At 29.7% G+C, this 18,536-nt stretch overlaps 2 protein-coding genes across 3 annotated transcripts; one reads left to right on the forward strand and one right to left on the reverse strand.

Moving 5' to 3' along the window:
- Window positions 1–3,282: 3,282 nt before the first annotated feature.
- LOC114191755 (zinc finger CCCH domain-containing protein 14-like) lies at window positions 3,283–8,884 on the reverse strand. The gene is made up of 3 exons (XM_028081131.1): window positions 8,618–8,884; window positions 7,969–8,029; window positions 3,283–4,300 (listed from the first exon to the last, which is right to left on the reverse strand). The coding sequence occupies exons 1-3, from the start codon at window positions 8,688–8,690 to the stop codon at window positions 3,538–3,540; spliced, it is 897 nt and encodes a 298-aa protein (XP_027936932.1). The 5' UTR covers window positions 8,691–8,884; the 3' UTR covers window positions 3,283–3,537.
- Window positions 8,885–13,219: 4,335 nt separating this feature from the next.
- Window positions 13,220–18,138, forward strand: LOC114189551 (solute carrier family 35 member F1-like). Of its 2 annotated transcripts, XR_003605690.1 has the most exons (12): window positions 13,220–13,518; window positions 13,746–13,840; window positions 14,771–14,828; window positions 15,095–15,289; window positions 15,503–15,579; window positions 15,826–15,908; window positions 16,410–16,461; window positions 16,627–16,726; window positions 16,915–16,983; window positions 17,377–17,463; window positions 17,562–17,623; window positions 17,791–18,138. XR_003605690.1 is itself a non-coding variant. In XM_028078147.1 (11 exons), exons 1-11 carry the CDS (start codon window positions 13,401–13,403, stop codon window positions 17,885–17,887), a joined length of 993 nt encoding a protein of 330 aa, XP_027933948.1. In that variant the 5' UTR covers window positions 13,220–13,400; the 3' UTR covers window positions 17,888–18,138. The 2 variants fall into 2 exon arrangements, 1 of the variants encoding a protein (XP_027933948.1); XM_028078147.1 differs by lacking the exon at window positions 16,627–16,726.
- Window positions 18,139–18,536: the final 398 nt, after the last annotated feature.

Below are 18,536 nucleotides of genomic sequence, written 5' to 3' on the forward strand. Positions count from 1 at the left end.
TAATTTCTTTTTGTTTTACAAACTGTTTCAAATAATTTAGTTGATTATAATAGTGTCAGTTATATGTTATATAATGACTTATTATATTTTTATTGTTTTTCTTCCTGAAATATTGGTTAAAATAAATAAAACAATTACTTTAGTGAAATAAATTATATTTTCCACTAATTATTATGAATAAAAAATTAATTAACATTATTATAAAATTATTCAAAAAACTCGTGTATCGCATTTCCCTATCTAGTTACTATAAAAAGAATACAAATTTATCGTACATGGAAATATATAATTGAATAAAAAACAATTTCCATATCGGTATTTTCCAATTAAATGATATATATATATATATATATATATATATACTTCCAATTTGTTATAAATAAATATTTTAGACAAATACATTATATTTAGAGTTTAATTGGTGATTATTATTAGAATACTTCGAGTATATAAATTATATATTTATAGTTTAATTGATGATTTAAAGTTATTTTAATTATAAAAATATCTACTAAAATGGTAAAATTAAGTCTAATTCATTTTCATTAAAGTTATCTCAATCATTTGATATGAGTCGAAGGCATATTTTTTTCTCTTATTGTAATTCAAATGTTGGGTCTATATTTTAATAATTTATGATATTATTCTTATAGATACTAATATCATGATATTTTATAAATCAAATAACACTTTTGTAGTCATTTCTAGATCAAAGATTTTAACAAATATTTTTTCAAGATTAAGATGGCAAAATTCAACAATGATATTGTTAATCTCAGAATAATATGAAGGAAACTAGATTGATGAACTCAAAATATTTTGGCACACCCATGAATCATAATACTAAACTTCTACCTAATTATATAAGATAGATTATTATAATAACTCTCATGCCATATTATACTTTGATAACATATAGTCTAACTTAATCTTATAAAAAGTCAGTAATGTGAGATTTGTGCAATTTATATATTATAAATTGATTTTTGTCTCTAATGGATATAATTTTTTTTAAATATTAAAATTTAATTTATTGATAAAGATGAAAGAGTACAAATAGTAAGTAGTAAGTAGTTCTAATGCATTTTAGTTGAAACAATTGAAAGAAGAGAAAAGTCGTCAATTTACCTATTTAAGAGAGTGAAAACATCACTTTAAAAATAATATATTATAATTTGGTTAACTATGTTTTTAATGCTTAAACTATATCACGATTTTGATTTTTCTTCTTATATCAAACTTTTATCCTATTAAATTCCTAATACTAACAAAAATGTACAGATAGAATTAATTTCGTCTAACGGTGTTAACTGTTATTTGATGTGATAAATGAAGAAACACATTAACTTTTGAAGACATTATTAGGAGAAAAATGTTTGTCACACCAAAATATAGTTAACACTATCGAATAAGAAAAATACGTACACGTTTTAAAGTATGGAAACCTAATAAGATAAAAGTTTGAAATAGAACAAAAATCAAGATCACTTTATAAGTTATAAGTTAGAGAAAAAAAAAACATAATTAACCTATTATAATCTACAACATGCTAATATTTATTTTATATATATATATATATATATATATATATATATATATATATATATATATATATATATATAAACTGTCTGATGAACAGAGGGACCAATAAAATCTGTAACGCACGTGATACCAAATTAAGCTGACAAGAATGATTTTAAAAATATAAAAGTAGTGCAAGAAGTGAGTCGATTTTGTGAGGTATGATCCTTTGACTAAGCATCCACATATTTTGTTTGGCCAATATTAAGGTTTAGAAGCAGTGGTTGAAGCCATTCCACCTCATGTTTGTCATGTCAAGTGCATACAATCAATCTTACCAGTTCAAAACAGTTTGAAAAGACACACACTCTAACATGTAACCACAACATTAAATTCTCCTGTCTCCTGTCAAAATTAATAATGTTGGATCCATCGATTATACTACCAAATTCTTCACAACGATTGTTTTATTACATTTTTACTCATATCTGTTCTGTATTATATGACCTAATTAATAAGATAAGATGCAGATAAAACTGATTTAATACACAACATGTTATGCTTAACACTTTAGAGTAGTTGAAAGAGAAGGAATAAGGAGACATGAAGACAGTGATAAGAGAAGAATGTATGAAGGAGCCAAAGACATGTGCAAGAACATCAAGATTCCAACCATTCCTTCAATTCTTTGCCTCCATCCATCACATACTAAGCTGTCATGTCTGCGTCTTCTCACATCATCTTCAACACTGCAAATTAATGAAGCTTACACATTTTCATGCATTCCTCACAAAACCTCTCTGTCAGATAATGAACCAAATATATATGTTCCACAGCTATTCGATTAATTAGTACAAAAATTTCATTAGTTCTGAAAGAATCACACCATATTTAATGTTTTGGTGTGGGTGTTCCTCTGAAATAAAGTCCTTCCACGCATACAATTTTTTTTTGTTTTTTTAAATAATAAATAAGTGTATACGTAAAAAATTTTAATTCTAACATAGTAAAGTAACTTGTTTTAAAAAAATATATATATATATCAAAGTTAAGAAGTTTTTATTTCGATTCTCTCGTTCATAAATCCAGCTGTGAATCCAACCGTGAAGCATTAAGTGAACTTTAATGAAGCAATTGTAATTAGAATTTGTCTAACTCAAGTATCATCAGGTTTTTTCATTATTGCCGTACTTTTCTTGTTTCATAGGTTAGATAAGGTCTTGCCGTTTGATTAATTTTAGAGTTCTTTTTTTTCATTTATTCATGGATACCATTGTTATCGTCGTATTTATTGTCGTCTTTTTTAACTACTATAGTGTAAACCTATTAGAAAAGAATAATGCTAAAAAAACAGATAATAAAGACAACGAGACGAAAGAGTAAGATGCTATAAGATGAAAGATTGTGCGAAGAAGGAATGTTTTAGAGGAAAGAAAAAACGATAAAATTGTTGCAATTATAGTAAATTAACCGATTAAAGTAACACTAATACTTTAAAATTACAACTATATTAAGTATAGGGAGTTATCGACACTACATTCATTTCATTTTCAAAATAAAGAGTCTCAATTGAAAAACATTAATTACACAGTACTTCTGAATGTTCAGCGTTGGCCAAGGAGACACCACGAACCTTTTTTTTCACTCTTGCTATAACAAAGAATCGGTTAAAAGGAAAAAGGGGTGGGGAATATAAATAACCATGACTCTCACATAAAGTTCGTAAAATTGGACAGGGAAGAGTGGAACAGCGAGAGGAAGAAAGCGAAAATGACCATGTTTCTTTTTTTTACATTTTAAAAGTTAATGTGGCAACAAATAATGGAAGGAAGTGGCCAAGATGAAATATAAAATAGTGACAGTGAGAGGCAATCGAATTTCAGAAGCTGTGGTAAGACTCACCATTAGTTATCATGTAGCAAATTAGAAGCTGATTGAAAAAAAAAATTGAAAAGCTAGAAAATTTTGCACAATTCAACCTCACTAAAACCATTTAAGCTATATATCATAACACTATCATATTCCGGTCTTGCGCAAATCATCAGTTCCATGAGCGAAGTGACACCTTTCCCCAAAAGTGCAGGAACCTTTAGCGAAGTTTTCGCAGAGCTTGGTCTTGAAGTTGCTTGTCGGGGCAGAAGTCTGTGTAGTAAAGGTCTTCATTGGAGGCCCAGAGGCAGAACTGAGATTTAAAATAAGTTCATGTACCATTGCACTGGCTTGTTTGATCTGATCAAGACTGCCTTCAAGTTCGATGTTTCTGAGGTTAGAATCCGTGTCGTGATCCCTTACGGCAAGTTTAGCTCCTGTTACACGACAAATTTGCTTTGAGTTGACGCCACCTTTTCCAATCACTGCTCCAGCTAATGCAGCATTGATACTAATTTTTGCAGTGGCCGAGGCTCCAAAGCTGGCAGCTGCACCATGAGCTGGAAGTGGGGGCTCCACACGTCCACCTATCCTGCTGCTTGGCATTTGTCCCATAACACGGGGATCTTCGTATGATGGGGCCGTAGGCCTGCCAAGCTCCCACTCACCATGGGCAAAGTGACATTTGTCACCAAATTTGCAACCCTCAGCCGTATTAAACTTGTTGCACAATCGGGTTTTAACAACTGGAGGAGATGACCCATCAGGGAAGGATGGTGGAATAGGATTTCTACCAACATGAGGAATAGCAGGATCGCTTCCCACATTGATCAGCTGAGAGACTGCTTTGAAGCCACCAGGAACATAATGCAGGAAATGACATCCTTCACCAAATGGACAGCCAGAGGTGCTGCATTATAGAGGAAAGTAGATGACATAAGAGGTTAATAACATCCAACCAGTAAGATTCCAAAGCTAATACAGGTAGAGGTGGGACCTCTCAGTGAAATGCTAATTCACTCTATGAAGTATGAACTGAAAGTTAGCCTAAAAAGAGACAGACAAATAATATACACCAAAGTAGCATCGTTTAAGAATTAAGATGATTCATTTAAAATGTATCAAGAATGTTTTCCCTTACAAAACCGATGCCTTTTCTTCTTTATTTTCATAATTAACATCTCTTGTTAAGCAAATACAATATATCATTATATGGGAATTATAAATTTAGCAGTGCAAATACTAATGATGGATGACCGAAGTAACAAACAATTTTGAATACCCAATGACACTGACAGTACAGAGGGAAAAAGCAGGTTTAGACTGGTAAGTATTTCATAAATAAGATGGCAAATTATTCTAAAGACAAAATAAGAGAATAGTGCAAGGAGCATTATAATCAAGTACAAAGAAATTTGAGCACATATTATGAGAAAAGAAAACATACGAAACAAACTACAGCATGGCATGTCTAATTCACAGCAATATAGAAACTACATATCATTTTGAAGTCTAAAGTAATAAGATTCAGCAATCAACAATGCTCAATCGGATTTCTCATAGTCGAGGCAACAAACATAGAGGGGCTACAAACATCAAATTACCAAATGAATGAACATTAAGAATACGCATTAACAAAAGATAATGGAAAATCTAGGATCCATGTGACACGGTCACATGAGTTTTATGAAAATAGTCTTCGTAAGTAATTTTCACATACATCCATTTTCTATGTAACTTGTAATGTCTATCTGATGTTCTTTCAACAAGGAACAACATAAACATGCATTAACCGTGGTCACTCTAGACTGAATTAGAAGCAACCGTTCAGATTCCAGAGAGGACACAACTACCAATCCTGGAAGTAAACCGTACAGTTGTCCCCAAAAACACAAAAACATTACAGTGCATAGCAACATGACTTATATTTTTAATGTTTCTCATACATTTTATATAATTCATACTAAATACATATAAATTTTCAAAATACTCAAAATCTTGACATGTTCACAATTATCAATAAGAAGTTATAGGTCTCCTCCCTAAGCAATCATCCAAGTAAATTAGTAACAAAAATGTCATGGCTGACTACCAAGAAATGGAGAAAAAGGAATGAATAATTTGGGTCTTTGGGAGTAGATATACCAAAAGGGCATACCTTAGACTCATATCAGAGAGAAACTAAACAGAGAACACAGACTGATGGAGCAAAGAAAACAATAGGGGCGAAAAACCCCTGGGTAAACAGATAAAAACACAGATTAATGAGGATGTCCAGAGACAGAACAAACAGAACATAGACACATGGAACAAAGAAAACAAGAGAGGGGAAAACTCACGAGTAAATAGATAAAAACACAGATTAATGAGGATACAAGAACATCAAGACAAATTTACAAGAGAAAACTTAAAAAAGATGAATTTAGAAATAGTGGAAATTTGATATTTGTATCTTATCTCCCTTCTCTATTTCGTTCCACTCCATTTCTAACCAAGCAGAGAGTCAAGGATCACACTCCTAATGTAAACAAGCAATCATATACAATAATATAGACTACCAAGGCATGCAAGGGTTCAAACTTGCTAGACAATTGACAAACACTCCCAGCATTTATCTGTATCTTCTAAGGAAGAGAGCAAATGAGAAAAGATTACAAAGTCACAATTTTTAATGGTTCATAAATACAGATATCAGTAAAGCATCATCTTCAATTCAAGTAGAGATAATCAAAGGTATAAACCAGGAATGACAATGAACTTGAACAGAAATCCAAAACGTGAAACATTGCAAATCAGCAGCTACCTCAGTTTAAAGTAAGTGTCAGCATAGTATACAAACCCATAATCTCTCCATGTTTCAAGCCAGAGATAACCATAAAATCACGAGTAAAGACTAGGACAAATCAAACCTTGAGCCCAAAAAATAACAGGTATAAGGCTTAATCCTAATATTTAACAAATGTTCATATGTATTGTAAAATATATTTTTATAAAAAAAATCAGGTACAGAATATGTATCATAAAAGGATCTAAAAACATGTATTAAGCTCCAATCAGCAGGGGCCGCTTCCTAGAACAGATGGGTGAAAGATATTGCAAATTATCAAACTAAAATTCACTATCAAGTCATGAACATAGTTTGCCCTTCCTCACTGTCAAGCAAGAGAAGGATGTCAAACTTCTATGAAATAGTTACTGATTATGAATCAAGATAATGGAACTAGCACTAACGCTAACCATAAACAGACTAAATCTATCTGAATCAAGATTTCAATCAGCAAAAACAAACCGTTATAGAAAGAAATTATTTAGCCATAAAAAATAATTAAAATTAAATTAATATAAGCTGACAAAAATGCCACTAAAACTGACAAACTAAGAATACAACAAAAGATTGTTCTCGATTCCACAGCAAATGAAAGAGAGGAAGGGACAAAGAATGTGACTGATCTGTACAAGGAAGAATTCTGATTGAATAGGATTTAGAACAAATACATGACAACAGCTATGCCAGCCTAGATAAGATATTTAAGCTAAGTTAATGGAAAATCTCAAGGTACAATACCTTGCAGTGTATTTAAAGTACTATTTGGCAAAAGACAGTTGAGAATATTTGCAAAAGAAAATAATTGCTAATGGAAGATGTTATGAGTTTTGTATATCTGCAAGGGTGAAGAGAATCCAATATATTATGAGTCACCCATGGAACAACCAGAATATTGTTTGTGGGAGGCTCTTAAGCAGAATGATTATATTCAACTGAAGTAAAGAACGTCAATAATTTCAAATTATCACTATGCTCTTCCTAAAACTCTAAAGCCTTTCCAGTTTCCATGGTTACAAACTCTACATTATTTTGTCCTTGAAGCTCAATATCCTCTCTATCAATTTAGGCATTCCGTTTCCAAGCCATGGCTAATCTTCAAATTCAGCATTCAAAACCAAATGGAAGTCTTCAGACTTCAATATAATTAAGGCGAAGAAAATACAGCAGATATCAGCTGGGATAGTAATATACCAAACAATTGTACAACAGCATATATCAGCAAAGCAGTATAGTCAACGTAAGAACCACATTATCATCATTGTATCATAGAGATCAATTCAAAATTCCATACAAAAATAAGAAAGAAGCGTGTTGTGAATGCTTTTAAGCACCATTCCATCCACTAATGTTTTGGAGTATTGATAGATATATATGTCTTAGGCCATGTACTGCTCTAGCCATTTCAGTGGTTGGCGTCACACCCCTTTACTTGAAAAGATTGCAGAAAATTGTATACTACCAATTACGTAGATCAAGTTATGCATCCCATAGAACTGCTTTCAATTATATATTGCCCAGGAAGCACTTAATAGAACTGATCATTCTTGGAAATCAACAATTTCTGTTCATAGTCTTGTTATCATAATTAGAAGTAGAACCTGTATCACAGCTTTAACTACCCAATTCATTAGTCAAACCATATGGATTCAGCTTGAAGAGATTGTGTATCAATTTTATCCAAAACATTATAAAATTTATACATATATGAAAGTGCATTAAATTTTTATTTTAGATAAGTTAAAGATTTGAACCTGAAAAACTTTGTGCATGGCTTCGATTTGCTTCCTATACCAGTTGGAAAGGAGTCCGTTTCTGTTACAGAACATTAATTAAGTTCTCTCAGTTAAAATTCCGTTGATCTTTTATGATTCAACTTGGATAACATCCAATAGCTATTTCTTATTATATTTTGACCAATATCAGCTCATTTAAGCTAACGTATACCAGAGTGTTTTCGGAGAAGGTGCCCGAGACAATAATTCAACATTCCATACATATTACCACGACATAACGTAAATTGTTGTGATAATATCGAAAGGTGAAATATTTACAAAACTGTATCTGTACGGTGAAAGAGAATATGAAATTTTAACTGTTTTAAATAAATATCTCGTAGAAAACAAAAGAAATATTTTTAAAGAAAAGAACGATGGAACCGTGAACGAAATTTGCCTAACATTTTTTAACACTTATCAAGATTTCTCATCGCTCTTCCATTGTTAATCATTGGGCGCGCAGATGAAAACAAAAGAGAATAAAATACGGGCAGCGCATCTCGGAAAGATTGATGAAGAGTTAAAGAGCAAAAGAACGATGAAAATGAAACCAAAATGGAAGTGCGTAAGTGGTAAGCAGAAGGAAAAGGGAAAGACGGTAAGTGATGAAAGAGTAGAAACAAACCTGGCCTGAATTTCTTGGCGGCGCCATTGACATTGAAGGCAGCTTCAGACCTCCCCCTCTTGCGATGATCCATGGCGACGCGGCGAAACGCAGAGGCAGCAGAGAATAGATCGAGTGACAGTTGGTTTGAGCTGAAACCCTAACCCTAATATTTTTGGATGTGGCAGTGCAAGAGCAAGAGCAAGAGGGTACGTATGTATCTTCTTTACCTCATCTCCTTCTCTCTCTTCCCTGTATATATGATCTTAGATCTATGGACATCATGCCCTATCTCTTTCTTATCTCACCAACCTTTTCTCATTTTTTTTTTCATCAAACATTCATCTTTATTATATTATAAAAACTTCAAAATTGAGTTTCTTTTTTTATTTATTTTAGGAATATAATTTCTAAACAAATTTTAGAGAGATGATTTTCATGTGTAAATATCACATACTTCCACCACAATATTTCTCTTCTTCAAAAACATGCATCTAAAAAAATATAGTTTGAAGAGGAGGTGTATTTTTTCTTTTTTTAAATGATATATTCATTCTTTGAAATATATATATATATATATATATATATATATATATATATATATATATAATCTAGAATTTCATTTTTAATAGATATTGTATTCTTTCGGAAAAAGAAGGTGTGCATATTTTTATATGTTTGGTAGAGTGAAATAATGAAATTTTAATTTTAGAAAATCTATTGAAAATGCAGTGTTAGAACCAGAATCTTTCTCCCACTATATTTTTAAGAAAATTTATCCGACTAGACCAATATATCATTTGAGAATTTGATGTTTGGAGAACCAAAATCTCAAAAACTTTCAACTAATTTTTTTATCTTTTCAAAAGAAATTTATGGGGATTTAACTTGTAAAAAAACAAATTTCAAACGGGACTTTTTTTTAAATGGAAAAATTATATAAAATATTAAATTGAAATTGAAATTAGAGAAGATTGATTTAAAATATTTGATTACAAATTTTAATATTAAATTATAATTAGTTTAACAGAAGGAACAAAATAAAAAAGAAAATTATTTCGTAATATTATTTTTATAACATAATTTGAAGTTAAATTTATTACTGTTGGTTTGTTGAAAAAAAAATTATAATAGAAAATATGATTTCAATATCCGATTTTTGAATTACAAAAATGAATGTACTGGTTTAAATAAAACAAATACTATTTTGGGTGGTATAAAATATTATAAATAAAAGATTCTTAATTTAGTAATTTTAGTTGTGATGTCTGTGATTGATAATTCATGTTTTGGATGTTGAAAATAATTTATCGGAAGTATTTTTAAGATGTTTAATAATATACGGTAAAATGATTATTATAAAAAAAGTATTTGGATGTTATAAATTTGTTTATAAAAATTAAAAATAATTAATAATAATTCTATGATTAAAATTAAAAGTGTCAAAATGTCAAATTGACACATAATTCACAATTTAAATGGAATAATGTTTAAATATAAAAAATAATTTATATATTTACTACATTATACTAATAAATTTTTGTAGTAAAATTTAAGAAAAAATATAAATAAAAATATATATTCTTGATATTTAATAAAATAAACAGATGTTTAATTGAAATTTAATTCTTTCATCATTAATTAAAGGTAGACTAAAAGTATATATATAAATTACTACTGAAAGTTTATTTAAATAAATAATTCAATGTTAACCCATGATTGTTCACATAATGGTAAATCATTTATGTGATCTCGTATTTTTATTTTAAGATTTAATTATGTTTTAAGTTTGATAATTTTTTTTTGAAAATATTTAATTGAGTTGTTAAGAAATATTTATAACATATTTGATACTTAATAAATTTATGTCTTTTGATTTAATTTTCTCTTTTAAATTTTTCGTTAACTTATAATTTTTTGGATTAAATATGTTTTTTGTTCCTCAAGTTTCCGTGAATTTTGGAATCAGTCCCTTATCGAAACTTTATACCAATTTAGTCATTCATCTTTAGAAATGCGTGAATTTAGTCATTTTTACCAAATTTTATTAAGTTTATTTGACATTTTAAACGTATCTTATAATAATATTTGAGTTAATATTGAAACAAAAATGTGACAAACAGTGCAAACAATTCAAATATTATCATGAAATACGTTTAAAACGTGCAATAAACTTACCAAAATTTGGTTAAAATAGCTAAATTTACGCATTTTTAAATATGAATGACTAAATTGGTCAAAAAAATTTAAAGTGACTAATTCTAAATTTCTCTAAAACTTAAGATACAAAAAATGTATTTAACCCTAATTTCTTATTTTATTTAAAAACACATAACATCACTAAAAAAATCCTACACAACTTACTTACGTAGTATTTAAACCAATAATTTACTAAACAATCTGACAATATATTAAAAAATAACTATGGTTATTTACAAACTTATAAAATTATAGGTATTAAATTATAAATTATAGATTAAAATAATAAAATAACATGTAACAACATTTCAGTTTAGATAACATGATAATATGACAAGAGTTAAATGTGTTTTTGGTCCCTTAACTTTTAATGAATTTTGGAATTAGTCAATTTCAAAATTTTGGATCAATTTAGTCATTTATCTTTCAAAATACGTGAATTTAGTATTTTTAATCAAATGTTGTTAAGTTTATTTGACATAAGCGCGTTTCATAATAGTATTTGACTTAACATTAAAAAAAAATGTGTCAAATAATATACACAACTCAAATACAATCTTGAAATGTGTATGAAACATCAAATAAACCTAACAAATTTTTATTAAAAAAAAATTAAATTCATGTATGTTGAAAAATAAAAGATTAAATTTGTTCAAATTTTTAAAATAAACTAATTATAAAATTTACCGAAAATTATGAAAAAAATACATATTAACCCATATAACAATTAAGTCAATACATAAATAGTAACTTCACTTCGTAAACATAGATAACGACATTTTTTTAATAATAGAAATTCAATTAATTGAATAATATTAATTAATTGTGTACTAAATATGGATTATAAAAATCTATCGAGACTCAGTCAAAAATTTATAAATTTATTAAAAATTTATTATGTATTGTGAAAATAATTCTTATAAAATAATTATAAAAAAATAAGTTTTATAAATTTTTTAGTTATCTATATATATTCGTTTTTTGGTGAGTATATATATATATATATATATATATATATTTATTTATTTTTTTTATTTTCAATTTTATTCTTTCAATACCATAAATTTAATCTAACTTTAATTATTTTATAAATTAAAATTATATTTACCATTTTATTCTTTTAACAAGTATTTTTTAAATTTAAGTAATTATTTATGATAAAAAAATATACAATTAAATATATTTATAATTATTTAAACAAATTTATGGTTTAATAAATTTTACTAAAATACACGAGTTCGATCTATGTACTTATTTGTAGAAATAAAAATATTTTAAAGAAGTAAATAATTAATGAAATTATTAAAAATAAAATAAATTTATTATCACAAGTATAATTTTATCACTAATCGAATAAAATATTTTTACTTGATATAATAATTGAGTATGATAATTATAAATTTTTTATTACCATCCAATAACATATATGTTGACGTAAAAGTTCAAAAGATAATAAATACGTCTTTAATTAAATTATTATTTTTTGTACAGTTTTATAAAAATATTTCGATAAAAAGATATTCGTAATTAATCTTCATAACTTGTTGTTTTTTATCTTAATTGTATAATATGTATGTATATAATATTATATATTTGTTTGAAAAACTGTGAAATTAAAGTATTGATCAATGACAATAATATTATCAAAATTAAAAAAGAATTGCACATTTCTTTTCTACAAATCATTGTAATAAAAATAAATTTTGTTCTAGGTTATATAAAATTAATATTAATGTTATGTTCCGTTTAGGGATTAATTGTTGGTGAAGATGGATTAAAAGATGATTGACGTGCTTGTTGAATGGGAGATGAGTCTAACGAGAGACGATCATTTGTTGAATGATATTTTATATAAATATCATTTTACTCATAAAAAAATAACGTGTTATGCTAGTACTTTTATTTTTTTTTAAATTTAGATGTTAACAAAAAAATATATTAAATGCTGTCTCTCACCAATTTTTCACATTAGTTCGGCAGAAATCAATGCAACATATCCAATCCAATTATATTATATTTTTTGTGAATCAGGTTACGTCCTCAGAATGAATTGGTTTTATCAGTACACTCAATTAGAATGAATTAAGTAAATAATTCATAAATTTCAAATTTGATAACCAGAAAACAAATATATAACGAAAATATTATTCATATAAAGGATTTATATTTTATTATCTGCTTAGTTTTATTTACGTACCATAAATATTTTTATCACTTTATATTTATTAAAAAATATTGATAGAATTTATTTTTAAGTATTTTTTAATAAATTATTTAACTGATATAACTCAATTATAATTAAGTTGACTTTGATTGGATCATGTTGGTGAATAAAAAACGTGAAACTGACCCATCAATTTAATTGAATTTGATAAAAAATAGATTAAATGATATTATCATGACACTTACAACCCTAATAAATTGTAAACTCCGCAGTGTTCTTGTGTCTGATTTCACCCAATCACAACCAAACCTCCTAAGAGAGTGTGTTATGCTACTTCCTTTGAAAGTTCGGTCCTTTGGAACATCCTTAATAAAAGGGTGTTAGCTGAACTTCACATTCCATCTTACATTTGGACTTCTTTTTCCCGGGCAATAGGAAAAGATGCTCACTTTGGACCAATTCAGGAACAAAAATACGTTAATAGGTCTTGGGTTGGGACAGTTTCTCTCTCTTCTGATCACTTCAACTGGTTTCACCTCTTCTGAATTGGCCAAAAAAGGTTTGGCTGCATTCTCATAAGATTCACCCAAATTCTCTCTCTTGTAGTTTATTTTTGGTTCTTGATTGTTAGTCCACGGAAGTCTTTGGTTAAAGAACATTTTTGGATTGACTTGATTTTCTTTACGGGTCTTTTCCATCGTTAATTACTGTAAACGTGTCTTTTTATCACTAGGTTTTACTTTCTGAATTTCATTTTAACATGTTATGTTCTTCCTCACCTTACAGGGATTAATGCACCAACTTCACAGTCGTTTTTAAACTACGTATTTTTGGCAGTTGTCTACGGGAGCATTGTTCTGTACAGAAGGGAAGCACTTAAGGTTATAGACCAGGGCTTTGCTTTGTTTGAATACATGATGCTTTTGCCTTAGATAATTAATATTTTTAACTTTTTCTTCTTTTGTGTGAAATTGAAGGAAGAATATTCGAAACATTCTTTAATCTGATTTGTGCATATTACCTTTATCTCATTTTAAGCAGGTGCTTTCCTTAGATGACACTTGGTATTATCGCTTGTATGCCTACACTTTATCTGTGCTTTCATACTGTGCTGTCATTTTAAATAATGAACATCACGTGACTCAAGGTTTGGTATTGGTGGTGTGTTTATTATTACTTTTATTATAAGAAAGGGTTGCTTTAAGAAAATCACTTGAAGTGGAGAAAAAGAAACAAATAATTTGCAGAGCCATTTGGTTGCTTTGGAGTTTGTAAGGAGAAGTGTTGATGTAGCACTGTATAGATCCAGAGGTGACTATAATGTAGATCCAGAGGTGACCAGAATGTTGCTGAAATAGAGGGGTATCTGTATAATTAAAAAGCTCTGTTCACATAGAATTAGAATAAAAAGAATTTTGGATAAGAATGGTATCTCAAATGTCTATGAATCTTCTATTTCTGTTTTTCATTTGTAATTGTGGATCAGTGCTATCTCTAGCCTGTATTAAAAAGTTCCATCTATTTGCATGATCCTACCTATCTACAAATTTTGACAATATTCTTGGAAAGCTGTTATGGAGATATAAACTACCACAATTTAGGACACATAATGTTATTATACTGTTTTTACTTCATAGCATGAGATGTAATATTCATTAACTTCTTCCTTGGTAAAAAGGAATAAACCTCCAACCAGAAGGTGCGAGACGACTTTCTTTAAAAGATATATTGATATGATCCTTTCACTCTGTTCTCCTTTGAGCATTGAACATCCCAAGTTAATTTCACTAATCCATGTGGTATTGGTGCAGGCAAAATGGTATTATTACATACTTCTTGGCTTGGTTGATGTTGAAGCAAATTTTCTTGGTAAGTGTTTCTGATGGCAAAGATATAGTAAGTACTTGGAGAACATTGTTGAAAATTGAAATTAATATAATTGTATTCAATCTGCTCAAGCCTGTTTGCCTCAAACTTAATTTTCCAAATCTAGATTACTTCAGTATAACTTTAATGTTTTCTTTATAGTACATTTACTGTTGGAAATTCGTATTTATTCTATTGAAGCAAGCTACCTATTGAGTTGCATCATTTTACTTTGGTGAATTACATGCTAATTCTCATCCGTTGAACAGTTGTGAAGGCGTATCAATACACATCACTAACAAGTGTGATGCTGCTTGACTGCTGGTCCATCCCATGTGTCATGCTTTTTACGTGGATTTTCCTAAAAACAAAATATAGACTATTGAAGATAACCGGTGTACTTGTTTGCCTTGCCGGCCTTGTCCTGGTTGTATTTTCAGATGTCCATGCAGGCGATCGAGCAGGTTGGTGGCTTATAATTTCTGAGATTGACCCCTATATCTTGTGCATGTGTAAACACTAACACTACACAGACACATTTAGAAAGCTAGAGTTGTGTGTTCAATATCTTTGTTTTTCAAATGGGTTTTAGTACATGCTGACCTTGTCATTTGTCATCAGTAAAGTATATCTTTCTCCTTATGGTAATTGTCAAATCGTATGTGCACATGCTATAGGTGGAAGCAACCCTCGTACAGGGGATCTTCTTGTTATTGCTGGTGCTACATTGTATGCTGTCAGCAATGTCAGCGAGGTAAACTGATTGCACTTCTACTTTTAACACATTTTTGCAATTTTCAATTTAGTATGTGCATATAATCATATTGAAAATCTTATCTCATTGATCCAAATTTCAAGTCAGCTTGAATCTGAGATCTTGACAGCAAAGCAAGAATATGATGCATTTGGGCTAATTGAGATGCTCCCACATGATTTATCCACAATTAATATTTCATTATGAGTAATATCTTTTGGTATTGTTATTTCTTTCCATTTACAGGAGTTTCTAGTGAAAAATGCCGATAGAGTTGAGTTGATGGCAATGTTGGGTGTCTTCGGTGGCATTATCAGTGCCATTCAAATGTATCCTTGAAATTAATTTAAGAGTAGACTTAGATCCTTTTGTTGAATAATATTTCTTAACTCTTGTACCTGTTTATTCGTCTTCAGTCTTGTGCTTTGTTAAATTTGCATTGAGGAATCCATTTTATGTTACTTGCTCAAACATTAATTCCAACATCTATAACATAGTTGTATTTATTTGGACTTTCTATACATCTTCATTCCATTCACCCGTTGCATAGCTGAAGTGTTTAATTGCAACTGCTTTACTCTGGTTAAATAAATCGAACTATGTCATTTTGTACTGGGAATTTTAATTTATAATTAACTCTGAAATGTTAAAATAGAGAGTAGTTTTTAAATTAATTACAATAAGCTGAGATAAAGATAATTTTTGGTATCAAAGTTTCTTTGTAAATTCAGACAGTAAAAGAAAAGGTAGAAAACATTTGTATATATTACACTCGTCACATTCTTAGTTTTCTTTTTCCTGTTTTGGTCTTAATGATTAACGTACTACAGAAGCATACTTGAGCGCAATGAGCTAAAATCTATTCACTGGTCAGCTGGGGCAGTAAGTTCTCTCTCTCTCTGAATTATAGCACTCACACTGGCACACTATTATTTGAGTAATTGGCAAAGTTTCACTTTGGCTAAGATGTCTGCAAGGCCGAAAGAATCTGTCTTAGATGTCTGTGGTTGATTTCATTCCCATGGCCCTTCTCTTTATGTCTGGAAGAACCATAAAATCCCGAGTTGCTTTTTGTTTGCAATCTTGGAAGGAAACAATGAATTTGGTCCTAACAATGGTGATGTACCCCTTTCTCTTGAGATCAGGGGTAAATATTTAGAACCATCCCTGCTCACAGTGGCCTAGTGATTATAGACTATTCTCTAGTTTTGTTTTACATATTACTACATCCCCTTAAATACTATCTGTTTTGTACATCAAATTGTTTATGATTTAGCAACATGGCAATTTATTATTTATGTTATTTATGACCCTTGCTTGGAATGGTGACTGCAGGCGCTTCCTTTTGTTGGATTTGCGGTGGCTATGTTTTTGTTTTACTCTTTAGTCCCTGTCCTACTAAAGGTGTGGATTCAAACTACAATGATTCTGCAGATTTTGTAGCTTGAAATTGTAGGTTACTAAATGTAAAGAAAGTGATCACACTTAATGGAAGTAATTTTTGGTTTTATTATTTACTCTATTGAATACTTTTCTATTAATTTTACACTTAGGTTTATTTCTTTGATCCAACTATTCAATAATTGTTAGCATTGTAAGAAATTGTTCACCCTTGAAGTTGCTTGAGAATCTTGCGTAGTACTTTTTTCATACCCGCCTGATTCTTGACAACATCTCTCTTGCGTTGCTCACAGTATTGAATTGTTAGGTGGCGTTAAACCAGCTTACAGTTTAGCTTTAGCTTAGGTTCACCAAATTGAGAACTAGCATTTTAAAATATTCTCTGTTTTGTCACAGATCAATGGTTCCACTATGTTAAATTTGTCTCTATTGACCTCGGACATGTGGGCTGTCTTAATTCGCATCTTCGCTTACCATGAGAAGGTCTAACATCACTCTTGAATGTTGCAATTTTTTTCCAATCAATTTATGAATGGCATGCAGAGTTTACTAATATTTCAACTGCCAAATTTGCTTTCCAGGTTGATTGGATGTACTATGTGGCCTTTGGTGCTGTTGTTGTAGGTCTTATTATCTATTCTGGGTATGTAATTTCACACTTTGTACTCATAAATTTACTTTCTTTTAATGCTGAATCACTGTACAGTAGCTCATACAGTCCTCTCGTCAAGTTTTCCTCACGAGTAGAGTGAGGTGCCTACTGCATTTTGATTTCTCTAATATACGAAGTTGTCGCTGAACTGATTGCAGTGGTGATACAAATGAGAATGAAGACCATCTCCATCTTGCTGAAGATGCGAACCAAAGACAACATGATGAAGAAGCTACTACTTCAGGTAAATCATAATAATAGCACCTGGGCCGGATGCTCCAAAAAACTAAGCACACCTTAAGAGGTGTTTGAAGGGTAAAACCATGAGGAAGAGTCTCCTTCAAAGATGGACATTTTACTTGCATTCCTAGATTGCAAAACAAGAAGCATTCGATTCGATTCAATTTGTGTAGATGGAAATTTGAGTGTTTAGGACGGTTCTTTTAATGTTTATTCTAAAATTCAGTCAGTAATAATAGCGTGCTAAATTTCACATAATTCTAAAATCCAGTCAGCAATAAAAGCTTGCTAAATGTAACATTGTAATTACCTTCGAAGATAAAATCTTTTAAGATAGATTTTGGGTTGATTAAGGATCTATTTTTGTACACTCCACGAATGTTTTGAGCCACTATCTCATCTGTTCAGGAGTATAAAATATATATTTTGGAAAGTCCATCTTAAAATATATCGGAAATGACTCAAGAAATTAGAATACAGTTCGAAACGTCTATTTCAAAATGAATAAGAAATGACTTACGAAATTAATTGTTTCGGGATCGTCCTCTGACAATTTTGAATGCGTTCCTTCTATCTGTTATCGGGAGTAGTTGTTAGAAGGTATCGATCTTTCTTTGATTGTCCAATTTTCTATAATATATATAAACACACATAGATATATTGG

The sequence above is a fragment of the Vigna unguiculata genome, chromosome 7 (assembly GCF_004118075.2).
Source record: "Vigna unguiculata cultivar IT97K-499-35 chromosome 7, ASM411807v1, whole genome shotgun sequence".
NCBI lineage: Eukaryota > Viridiplantae > Streptophyta > Magnoliopsida > Fabales > Fabaceae > Vigna > Vigna unguiculata.

What these genes read in the sequence shown, in the direction of transcription:
- LOC114191755 (XM_028081131.1), bottom strand. Translation starts at nt 8,690, where the DNA reads ATGGATCATCGCAAGAGGGGGAGGTCTGAAGCTGCCTTCAATGTCAAT. An exon ending in CGCCAAGAAATTCAGGCCAG is followed by an intron (nt 8,030 to 8,617) that starts GTTTGTTTCTAC and finishes GTTCTGTAACAG; the next exon opens with AAACGGACTCCTTTCCAACT. An exon ending in CCATGCACAAAGTTTTTCAG is followed by an intron (nt 4,301 to 7,968) that starts GTTCAAATCTTT and finishes TCTATAATGCAG; the next exon opens with CACCTCTGGCTGTCCATTTG.
- LOC114189551 (XM_028078147.1), top strand. Translation starts at nt 13,401, where the DNA reads ATGCTCACTTTGGACCAATTCAGGAACAAAAATACGTTAATAGGTCTT. An exon ending in TTCTGAATTGGCCAAAAAAG is followed by an intron (nt 13,519 to 13,745) that starts GTTTGGCTGCAT and finishes CTCACCTTACAG; the next exon opens with GGATTAATGCACCAACTTCA. An exon ending in TGTTGAAGCAAATTTTCTTG is followed by an intron (nt 14,829 to 15,094) that starts GTAAGTGTTTCT and finishes TCCGTTGAACAG; the next exon opens with TTGTGAAGGCGTATCAATAC.